General features: G+C 42.6%; 2 protein-coding genes across 4 annotated transcripts in view; both read right to left on the bottom strand.

The window, feature by feature from the left end:
• Positions 1-1,264, bottom strand: part of phex (phosphate regulating endopeptidase homolog, X-linked) — a 17,193-nt gene extending 15,929 nt beyond the window's left edge. Inside the window, exon 1 of one of the 2 annotated variants that reach the window (XM_034560489.1) lies at positions 938-1,264. In XM_034560489.1, coding sequence (XP_034416380.1) covers positions 938-1,061 — 124 coding nt within the window. In that variant the 5' untranslated portion in view covers positions 1,062-1,264. The remainder of the gene's footprint in view (positions 1-937) is intronic. The other variant, XM_034560490.1, reaches the window with a different exon arrangement.
• A 2,891-nt stretch (positions 1,265-4,155) lies between these two features.
• Positions 4,156-11,898, bottom strand: mbtps2 (membrane-bound transcription factor peptidase, site 2). 2 transcript variants are annotated; one of them, XM_034560560.1, is made up of 11 exons: positions 11,608-11,898; positions 10,353-10,501; positions 9,220-9,361; positions 8,638-8,741; positions 8,328-8,455; positions 6,910-7,028; positions 6,642-6,822; positions 6,104-6,210; positions 5,583-5,808; positions 5,411-5,486; positions 4,156-4,654 (listed from the first exon to the last, which is right to left on the bottom strand). In XM_034560560.1, exons 1-11 carry the CDS (start codon positions 11,680-11,682, stop codon positions 4,432-4,434), a joined length of 1,530 nt encoding a protein of 509 aa, XP_034416451.1. In that variant the 5' UTR covers positions 11,683-11,898; the 3' UTR covers positions 4,156-4,431. The 2 variants fall into 2 exon arrangements, with proteins under 2 accessions (XP_034416451.1, XP_034416452.1); XM_034560561.1 differs by having other exon boundaries at positions 9,226-9,361; positions 11,608-11,883.
• Positions 11,899-12,376: the final 478 nt, after the last annotated feature.

The following is a 12,376-nucleotide window of genomic DNA, read 5'->3' as shown; positions in this document are numbered from 1 at the left end:
AATCACAGAAGTTAAACATGTTTATTTAATTATGACACTATTCTAAACATTCACATTGTTTATCGCTCAAGTGAATCTTTGGTGTTGATGTTTTTTGCACCCGTTCCCTCAGAACGATGACGATTAGAGAGACATGAGATTGTTCCATTCGGATGTAGAAAGATTTAATAATCAGCTTTTTCTCTGACAGCAGAAAATATCTGGAATATTCTTCATTTATGGAAAAATAAGGAACTGCACTTAAAACAGAATATTTAAAATCAAAGCGGAGGTATGGTTAAATCTTTCAAATGTTATTTGCATATGTTTTATAGCCAATTGTTGTTTACACCGCCCTTTGTCTTCAAGCCTTTTGTGTATTGTTGTTTTATTGAAATGTGTCAAAATAAACGTCCCGCAGTTCATTAAGTCAACGTTTTCCATTTCCTCTTATTTTTATCTCGGCGACATGAATCATAACTCCGTTGCCTGTTCTCAGCTGGTTTATCTTCTGACACATCTATGTTAAATGTCACACACACACACACACACACACACACACACACACACACACACACACACGCCTATAAATAAAGCCAAAATAAAAACACACATTGCTCTGCCGCACGATTTCCCGGCTGATTAATTGTACGTTCTGCAGGAGATAATACACACAAAGTGTCAGCACACGTTTGTATATATAGTTCAACTCGACTCCCGCGAGAGCACGAGGTCGTGCGTGTGCACGAAACCACGAAACCTTATAAGGACCCAAAATAGTTTGACACAGAGTCCACGAAGACCTCCGTGTTATTTACAGTCTGCGTGAACTGTCATCTGAGTTCATTACAAATTATAATGCAGGTTGTAGAAGCGTGTGCGTGTGTGTGTGTGTGTGTGTGTGTGTGTGTGTGTGTGTGTGTGTGTGTGTGTGTGTGTGTGTGTGCGGTGGACTTACCCAGTATGAGTGCTAGCAGCAGAGCGGCGCAGACACACACACACATGGCCAGCGCGATCCTGTAGAGACGACTGTTGCCCCTCTCGGGTTTGACCCCACCGCCACCTAAACGCTCCAGTTCCATGACTTACTGCCGCTGTGTCACACACACACACACACACACACACACACACACACACACACACACACACTAACTTTCCAACATTGTGAAGATAAATCAGAAAGTAATAAAGTTAAAGTAACATCTTCCTCTCTCGATGTAATGTGCTCTCTTTCCCAACTCAACAGACTTTATTTGCTCTCTCTCTCTCTCTCTGTAACTCCTCTAACTTCACTACAAACGGTGCCTCCCCCAACACTCCTCCCTCCCTCCCTCCCTCCCTCCCTCCCTAGGACAGAGGAGACGAGGCTCACCAGACATCGTTTACTACAATTAAAGCAGAACACAACTGAGTTTAACCGCGTGGCTCAAGAGGCCTGCAGAGCACACACACACACACACACACACACACACACACGTGTGTGAAATGTGTGTGTGTGCTCTGCTAGAAACGTTTATCAGATCAGACAGTCGACCAGAACACACACACACACACACACACACACACACACAGACAGCGATGATTACGGTGGATTAATCCGATGGCGATGACGAGGCGGTCGAAACGCATCAATAGTGTCTTTGAATAGACCGAGGTGGTGATGACGAAACACACATCCTGATTGGTCCCTGAACCCCACACACACACACACACACACAGACACACAGACACACACACACACACAGACACACACACACACACGCCCCTGTGGCGAGAAGCTCTCTTTGCACGTGCTCATTAGAGGTTTTGTGGGCGTCGGCCACAAAGGCCTTATATAGACGTGACTTCCTGCGCTCGTCAAGCGAACCGCTCGGCTGTTGTTCACCGGCGGGACTCGAACGCGCGGGTCCTGTTTCCACTCTCATTGTTTAACATCTCCACTATAAATATCTCTATCGGCCTACAGTTATGGGATGGATTGATGCCATTTGAGGCAAAATGCTGCACAGACATTCGTGTTTCCCTGAGGATGAACCCGGGTTCGCCCTCTAGCGCCCCCATGAGGTTGAAACATCTTTAATTTTAATATAATAATGAAATATCTTCTTGACTATGAGATTTATAGACACGGCACTTGCTCCAGACATTCCTCCTCCTCCTCCTCCTCCTCTTCATCACCACCCTCCCATGTCTGTTTACCCAAACATCCCTCCAGGCCGCCATCAGCACGAGAAGCAAACCACGACACACAAGAGATCCCTTTAGCACGGATTATGGAGAGAACATCGGCCTTTTGAAAATATAAATCTGATCTGAACACAAACCCCCCCCCCCCCACACCACCCTCCCCTCCTTGTGCAATAGGCCCCGCCCCCCAAAGAGGAAGCCTCCCACGAGGTCACGGTGTTAAACCTGTCGTCGGTAAACACGGTAAACACGCCTCTGAAGGTCGATCGGTGTTTACACGTCTGGGGGAAACGCCCGTAGAAATTATAATGCGTCGTCTCTGAAAACATAAATTAAGACTTCCTGAAAAAAAAGCACCGAAGACACAAACAAAGAAGTTTTTATATTCCAACACTTTAATAATTGTATACGCACATCGTAATAAATGGTTTATTACAAACTGTATTGTAGTTTTTGAGCGAACGTAAGGAACATTTTTTAATACTATATTAGCAGTTATAGTTGTAGGCAAATAAATCTTTTTTTAAATAATAAATAAAACAAACATTTATTTGAAGGCTTTATAACATTTTTAATTTATTTAATTTAAATTATTTAATTTAAATTATTTATAATTTTTTTTATTTAAATTTATTTAAAGACTTAAATCGGCAAATATATATATAAAAAAAACTAATTTTAAGAACTTTAAAAGAAAAAAATTCTATTTTCATACCCAATGAAAAATAAGAATAGCATCAAACACAAGGTCACTAAAGTTGACCTCCGGATGTTTAAACTGTTTTTTAATGTCAAAGTTATATTCACATCATAACATGCAATCTACAATCATAACATGCAATCACGTGCAGAAGGATCCATTACGACCTCACGCGCCTCCTCAACTACAATTTGGGGTTTTCTCAGATCTCCCAAAATATGAAGGAACCGCAAAACGAGGAGCAGGGTTCATACACATGTTGACCAATGGAGTTCCAGGACTTTTCCAGGACTTTTCCAGGACTTTTCCAGGACTTTAAACCAAGTTTCCATGACCAAACATGTTGTGAAATCTCCGTGTATACATGAGTTTACACCATGAGAGACAATAGTTTGATTAAAAGGATTTTTATATAAATTATTATTCTTTTAATCAAACTGCGTAAATGAACATGTGAATATAACAAAACCACATTCTGGAATAAAAAAAACTATTAAAAAAATAAATAATAATAAATTAATAATAATCAGAAAATAAAATCAGAAATGTGGCAGGAAAATGTTTAAACCACATTCTGGTGTTTCACTCTGATTATTTTGTAATTTACTAAAAAAAATAAATACCAAATAATAATAATAATAATAATAAACAATAAAAATAATAAATAATAAAATACTAATAATAAATTAACATAAAATCAGAAATGTGGCAGGAAAATGTTTAAACCACACTCTGGTGTTTCGCTCTGAATATTATTTTGTAATTTACTAAAAATTTAATAAAAAAATAAATACCAAATAATAATAATAATAATAATAAAAATAATAAATAATAATAATAAATTAACATAAAATCAGAAATGTGGCAGGAAAATGTTCAAACCACATTCTGGTGTTTCGCTTTTAATATTATTTTGTAATTTAGTAAAAATGGAATAAATCAAAATAAAACCTTTTTTGACTTCAGTCTTTTATTTTTACAAGAACAACAAGTGTGACGCACAAGCAGAGAGCGGCCGAGAGAGGAAAAGCTAAACTTACACTTAAGACTAAAAGTTAGAAAAGACTAATTCCTCTTCCTCAATACGACGTCCGAGGAAGGAGGAAGAGGAAGAGGAAGAGGAAGAGGAAGGAGGAAGACGCTCAGGAAAACGGCGCCGCAGTCGTCTTCATGGACCAATCGAAGGACGCGTCACGTGACCAGTACGCGAGGCGTTGCTTCTCTTTTTACTTCCATCTCTCCGCAGACAAACAAGTCAACAGGAAATATGGCATTTTTGGGAAACGACCCCTCAAAAAGAAAATAAAGAAAAAAGTTTCTCTGAAACTTGCAACACGTCACAGGCGTTAACGTTTGGAAGGTCGTGCGGTCTCTTGTAAACAGTCACGGGACAGTGCTCTGCGGTAAGTGCATCGTTTAGTGTGCTTTCTGAGTAAATATGGCGGCGGCGAGAAGGAAGGAGGTCGGTTTAAAGGGTTTAAATGGTTGAGTGATGGCGCCCCCTGGTGGCGCCCCGTGGCGCTCACAGTTCGATGGCGGAGGGGGGTTATAATCCACCGCCGTGGCTACCGCGCCGTGACCATCCACAGGCCCAGCGCCACGTTGGCCGCCAGCAGGGCGCTGCCCGCCAGCAGCAGGAAGAAGCCGATCAGCTCGCGCTTTTGACGGTCCGTCACCACGGTAACCAGCGTGGCCTCCAGCAGCGCGTTCAGCATCCACTGGCCGTCCAGAGCGAAGCACGGCACGGAGTTCACCACGGCCAGCGCGCCGGAGAGGGACACCACGTATCTGAGAGGGGGGGTGAAGGAGGGGAACCGCTGGAGGAACACACACACACACACACACAGATGTCAGGCACACACACACACACACACAGATGTCACGCACACACACACGCACACACAGATGTCACGCACACACACTGAATCGACCAAAAAAAATCGACCAAAAAAGGCAGAAAATCACAAGTTTCAGCGCTTTTAAAGCCAAACGGTGATTTTAAGATAGAAAATAGAAATAATACCGACTTTTTTTTTAAACTTCCAAGCAATTATTTTGCTCTTAGACAAAATACTTTTTTTTTTGGTCCTTTTAAAAACTTTTCTCAAGACTTTTAAAAACGTTGCCAGAAACCCAGGAGGTCTTGGGGCTCTGGAAGCTTTAAAAACAACACGTGTGACACACACACACACACACACACACACACACACACACACACACACACACACACACACACACACACACACACACACACACACACACACACACACACACACACACACACACACACACACACACACACACACACACACACACACACACACACACACACACACACACACACACACACACACACACACACACACACAACAAACTCATTATTTGAGTCATTCTGTTGGACGTTTACACATCAGACGATGCTCATGAAGGCCAACCAGGACGCTTCATCACCAGACTGAAGGGTCAAATATTCATAATTCAGACGGAGCAGATGGCGCTCTGCCAAACGCCTCTCACGGACGCCGTGTCCTCACTGAAGGATACTTGCAGAAGGTCTCCAAGAAGACGGGCAGATCCAGGTGGAGGAAACCGAAGCGGGGGAGGAAGTTGGTCAGGCTCACTGCGAGAGGGAGGGGGAGGGGGGGGGACACAATAAATATGTGCTTTGAATATTTACAAACAACAACAGGAAGGAGCCGCGGGCCTCCAGACGTACCGGCGTACTGGAGGTGCGGCGGGTAGCCCACGAACAGCATGTGCGTGTTGGGCGGGTGCGTGACGCGGATGAAGCGCGTCTGGTTCTCCAGGGACGGCGTGACGCAGACGCCGTGGGCGTGGCCGGCGTCGACGCGGGCGTGGGCGGCGTGCCCGTCGACGCAGTCGCCGTCGACGCGACACACCTGCGTCCCCGACACCATCTTACGCACCGGCATGCAGGCGTACTGCAAACAGGAAGTAGGGGAGGAAGTCATTTTTTTTTTTAAAAAGGAGTCGCATGCATCCATTTGTAACGAGATGCTGAGTTTATCTTTTAATATTATAATAATATAACTTAACGATGACTATATATAACTAGTTAAAAAACAACGTGGCACGGAACGGGAAGAAAAAAGGAAGAAATATAAATATGCCACGACTGTCTGGTTGGAAACCGGCTCACATGATGAAGCAGTCACAAAAAGTCCCATCTGTGTGTGTGTGTGTGTGTGTGTGTGTGTGTGTGTGTGTGTGCGTCACCTCTCTCTCTCTGCTGTTCTTGCCCTGAAGCTTCATGTAAGAGAAGCAGAGGTCAGTGAGGCTGTTGTTGCTGCAGCAGTCCATCGTTCCATCCAAACGCTTGAACGCTAAGACAAATAAAAATACTCATATTTAAGAAGCATAAATACATATTTGGCTTCTTTTTTTTTTAACCTAGAAAAATAGTTGCATATTGCAGTTTAATCCACTCATCATTGACCCGACGGTGTTTCCATAAAGATAAAAGTCTGCCACTGGAACCGTTAAGGGGGGGGGACCACGGAGAAGCAACAGGAGCTCTGATTGGCCAGCTGTTGAGCTCCGACCTTACAGCTGGCCAATCACAGCTCCCGCTGCTGCTCTGTGGGTTTCGACCCGATTCAACTCACAGGCGGCAAATACAACAACAACAACAACAACAACAACAAAGAAACGACACGTCAAAGCAGGAGATTAATCATTCTCTTACATTATAATGAATTTAAAAAAAACGGTAATCAAACTGGTGAATTTGGTGTTACTGCATCACGCCGCTCACCGCGGCCGTGGGCCCAGCTGGGCTGCAGGCTGGCGCCGGGGACGCAGTATCCGGTCTGCGGGGCGTGAGAGAGGCGAGACAGGCAGCCGGTCCAGTCCTCCACCCCCGAGACGGGGCAGTCCTCCAGCCCGGTGACGATGTCCCCGACCGACAGGCCCCGGGGACCGTCGGCCGCCGAGCCCTGCGAAATGTAGACGGAAAAAGAAAGGGGTCAGCGGAGCGAAGACGTCGATTCGCACGTTCGAATCCGGGCCCCACCGCGACCGACCTGGACGACCTCGGTGACCAGCGCGCCGCCGCCGGTGGAGTAAGCAGGAAGCAGCAGGAAGGGCAACAGGAAGAGGAAGGCCAGCGCCGCCACACACAGAACAAAGTTGTGCCACACGCCTAGAGAGAGAGAGAGAGACCATTTTAAACGTGTTACTCTTTACTTTTAATATGCACATATTCCTGGAACATGTCCAACGAAACAAAACAAAGGATTTAAAGTCCTCAGATATAAAGAGGGAGAGTTGTGCTCCACGTGTTCTCGCGGTGGGATGTCGACACCGTGCAAGAGGACGCCATCGGAAACACAGAAACCACACGAGGAAGCAACTCGTCGTCTAGATCTTACGTTCCGGAAACATATTTTTAGAATTTTTTATAGATATAAATATATATTTAAATAAATAAATAAATATTTAAATAAATAAATATATATAAATATTGATAAATATAAATATATATATACATACATATATACACACACACACACATATATAGATATATATATGTGTGTGTGTGTGTGTGTGTGTATATATATATATATATATGTATGTATGTATGTGTGTGTGTGTGTGTGTGTATGTATGTATACACACACACACACACACACACACACACACACACACACACACACACACACACACACACACACACACACACACACACACACACACACACACACACACACACACACACACACACACACACACACACACACACACACACACACACACACACACACACACACACACACACACACACACTTTCCCTATTGACGTTACGCAGTAAACAAACTATTAAACCACCTCTTTCTCTTTCTAAATAACACAACATGTCATGAGCGAGCAGCCCCCCCCCCCTCCCCCCCGGACAAATAAGCACAGCACGCCGTCATGTCACCAGAGAAGCCTCTCCAGTTCTGTCAGGCGACTTGATTGGACGCCTCAGTTTTTTGGTTCCTGCGGTCGGGTTCTTGTGACATTAAAAATAAAAAAGGGGAAAGAGAAGCCCGGAGGACTCTGCGTGGAGGCGGAGAGGCGCAGACGGCTCGCCACCGCCCCCTGGAGGCGCCGGGCCGCACATTAAAACTCAAGTAAACCGCAGAATCAGCTTAAATTAATGCAAACATGATAATAATCAAACTTACGTCATAGTCACGAACATATGGAGAGAATATTTAGTGTGACGGCCTCAGTGGGGAAGTCACTTCTCATATCTTTTGATCTGATGCATCGCTGTCTAGATGGATTTTAATACACTTAGCAAACGTACGTCTGTAATCACTTTGAACTTTGAACCCGTCAGACGGCGAGCGGGGTGTTCTCCGGCTAAAACAGACGTTTAAATAACAAAAAAAGGATGCCTTTACGGTAAATTGTGATTAATAGCTCGCGGTGAAGAGAAGAAAAAGTGTCTTACCGGCACAGAAGATGCGGAGCTGCTGAGTGGGCGATATGATGCTGAGGTGCGTGGTGAACAGGTCCACGAATGCACCGGGGTACACCACGAACACAAAGATGCCGAAGCCGTTGACTCGGACTTGCTCCCTAACCCGAAAAGTGAAGTAAAGCACAAAATTATTATTTTTGAGCATCTTGAATGAAACAGAAAACATCTCAACACCCTCAAACCCTCTTTTTTTCTGTCTTTATGGCCTCTTTACGCTGCCGGTTGTCATGGCGACAGATTGTTTTATGTGTGTGTGTGTGTGTGTGTGTGTGTGTGTTACCTCAGTGCTGCCACGGCGTGGCCCAGCTCATGTATAACTCCGCTGAGCAGCAGGGCCATGAAGAAGTAGGCCAGCTGGCTGGTGGGCAGGTTGACTCCAGGGATCTAAAAGGAGACCGAAACCACAACAGAGTGATTCTCTGTCACCTTTTGCATCTTTGCATCTGACCTTCACGTGAATCCCTTTCAGAGTTTAATTAAAACGATCTAAATATCTGCACAGTCGGCAAAACATTTTTAAAATCACGACGACGTATTTAATCTTCCACTCTTCATATTTTCTGTGTGGTCTGCAGTTTCCTCCCCGCCCCCCCCCTCCTGGATACTGGGGTTATAAATGGCCGCCTAATAGCTTCCCATGAATCACTGGGGACGGCGCTCATATTAACGCGCGGCTGGTTGACACCTCACTTAATAAAAAAATACAAAAAAAAGGGAGCAGGAGGTCAAAAATAATAATAATAAGTGCCCATCTCATAATTGGGGGCATTTCCCCCCCCCTCCTCATTTTAATATCCGAGGACGCTAAAGCTCTGGACTCCGGTTGACCTCCGGTTGACCTCCGGCACGCCGACGCGCTCACCACCACCTGCAGCGCCTGCTGACCTCCGACCCGCCGGGGGTCGTCCGCGGTCATCTGAGCGAGCGTCTGCTGCAGTGTCTTGGCGAGCAGCACCACGGAGCCCGCCATGGAGACGACGCCGAACGCCAGGCCGCTGTTGAACCTGGGAGACGAAGATGAAGATGAAGGAAACAGACAACATCATGCCGAGTTATGGTGATCGGTAGCCACGATCAATAAACCAGAAGTGAACAAGGACAACACATTAGCGTGAACAGAAAATGCTTATTAAGCACGATCCACACCGGTTATTAATAACCAAAACAGGTATTAAATTAATTTACAATCCCAGCTCAGGGGTCTGTTATCGGATAATAACGGATTGTACTGCATTGATAATGGAGGCGGATTTACATGAAGCCACACAGGTGTGATATTTAGCAATTTATAGCTCTTTTTTTTTTTTTTTACCAGAAAAGGTAGAGCAAGAAAACAGCGTTTTGGATTAATTATTGTTTTAATGACCGGAGATTTGGATAATTTAAAAATAATCCGCTGTTAGATGCCTCAATCTCCTTTATGCTGCATTTATTATGTCTACCTACCCTAAAAAAATTAATCAGATTATGGCACGATTCATACACATGTTGACTAATGGATTTCCAGGACGTTAAACCAAATTTCCATGACCAAACATGTTGTGAAATTTCCGTGTATACATGAGTATATACACCTTAAATGACAGTTTGAAATAATAAATATTTATATAAAATGATTATTCTTTTTAATCAAACTGCGTAAAAATTAACATATGAATATAACACATTTCCATGACTTTTTCCAAAACTTCTGGGAATACAATTTTTTTTCCAAGGACTTTTCCAGGCCTGGGAAAAAAAAAAACAATAAAAAAAATTCCATGACTTTTTCCAGGTTTTCCAATGACCCTGATTCAGGTCAGTCGCTAATCAACTTATTATATTTATTTTACAGTTTATTTTGCGGTCTTCTATGTGTATTTTTACTGGATTACTTTAAATGTACAGTATGAGCTCCTCGTGACCTCATGTCAGATGGGTGTGTGAATGAATATTTAATATTAATGTGTGTTGTTCAGCGGTGTGTGTGTGTGTGTGTGTGTGTGTGTCACTCACCACAGGTATTGGGCCCGCGGGTTGATGCGCGCGCAGTAAGCAAACAGCCGGTTGAACATGGTGGTCTGCCATCTCACGTGGAAGGGGGACAGCATCAGCCCCCGGCTCGCCAGCCACGACTCGTACCGGATCCGGTGGGTCGACGACAACTGTTGGGGGAACCGGGGTAACCATGGAAACGTTATGGAAGAAGAGCCCAAAAGCCCAACCTGGAGCTTAGTGGGTGATTAGAGCACGACTGACACTGACGATGTTGATGTTATCGAGAGTCTTAAACTATCTGTTCAACATATATATATATATATATATATCTTAATATAGATGCATATTTTATCTGAGGATCTCTTGTGAAAAGAATACTAAATACCGAGATGTATTCTGATTGAAAAGGACATTTATATCTTGCCCTAATTATCACACTCCTCGGCCACATTCATGCACTTGTTGTATATTTATTCTATTTAATTGATGTTTCTGGACAATTACAGAACTCTTACTTTGTTTATTGCCATGTTCCTTTTATGTGAATATCTACATGTGTGTATATATATATATATATATATATATATATACACATACATATATATACACACATACATATATACACATACATATATATATATATATACACACATATATATATATACACATATATATATATACACATATATATATATACACATATATACACATATATATATATATATACATATATACACATATACATACATATATATATACATATATACACATATACATACATATATATACACATATATATACATATATATATATATATATATATATATATATATATATATATATATATATATACATACATATATATATATACACATATATATATATATATATATACATATATACACATATATATATATATATATATATATATATATATATACACACACACACACATATATATATATATATATACACACATACATATATATATATATATATATATATACACACATACATATATATATATATATATATATACATACAGTGTGAATTATTTTTTTTAAATACTTTAAAGACCAAAAACATGTGGACATATATTCTACAGACAGCATGAGGTCATTGTCCATCACTCGTGGGACGTTACCACTGCGTCCTCTTGTTGTTGTTGTTGTTGTTGTGGTGGTGGTTGTGGTTGTGGTTGTTGTTTAACGTCACAGCGACTCTTATTCTTTTGTGAAACCAGGTACAGCCTAAAGGGAGAAGCCATGATCACCTTCAGCAGCGTGTCCGCGAGGTAGACGGCGCACCAGCCGCCCATCACGCACACCAGCAGCGGCACCGGGATCATGGCGCATCAGAGGCCGCTCCGTGGGCTCGACGAGCAGAACCGGGCCGCCTCCATCACTCCGACCCGTCGGGAAGCAGAGGCCGCCGGCACCAACGAACCAAAATGTCCAAATGTGTTTATATTAAATGTTAAAGAGACACGCGGAGCTCTGACGGGATGAAAGGAGCCGTCAGCACTGTGCGGCGCACTTCCGGGTTGCGGTTATTCTTCTTCTTCTTCTACTTTCTTTTTTGTCGCTCAAACGGAACTCTACCGCCACCGCGTGTTGAGGTGGAGTACTTCCCCCTGTACGAAAGTAGGATTGGTGCTGATGTAAAGTTTGTTTAAACGCCTTTTAATGTATTTATGTTCTTTAGCAGGCAGTCAAAATAAAGACACGTTATTGCAGACGTCTATTTATATATTTTCTATCTCATACTTTATATATTTGCACTTTTCCTTTCTTTGTATTGAAACACAGCGATGTTCCCTCGAGATAAATAAAATGTTATCTTAACTTATTATGCATTCCCATGTTTAGGAATATGAATAAAAAATTCTGAAATGTGAACGTTTAAACTTTCCTCTTTACATTGTATTCCACTGCATTGATATAAAGTATAAATTCACTGTATAACATGTGAAAGATCTGTTGATGTATACGTCTTTGTGGACATATATATATATATATATATATATATATATATTATATATA

This window comes from Cyclopterus lumpus, chromosome 20 (assembly GCF_009769545.1).
Source record: "Cyclopterus lumpus isolate fCycLum1 chromosome 20, fCycLum1.pri, whole genome shotgun sequence".
Taxonomy (NCBI): Eukaryota; Metazoa; Chordata; class Actinopteri; order Perciformes; family Cyclopteridae; genus Cyclopterus; species Cyclopterus lumpus.
Note: the sequence above shows the minus strand (reverse complement) of the source record. Positions and strands in the feature narration are given on the sequence as shown.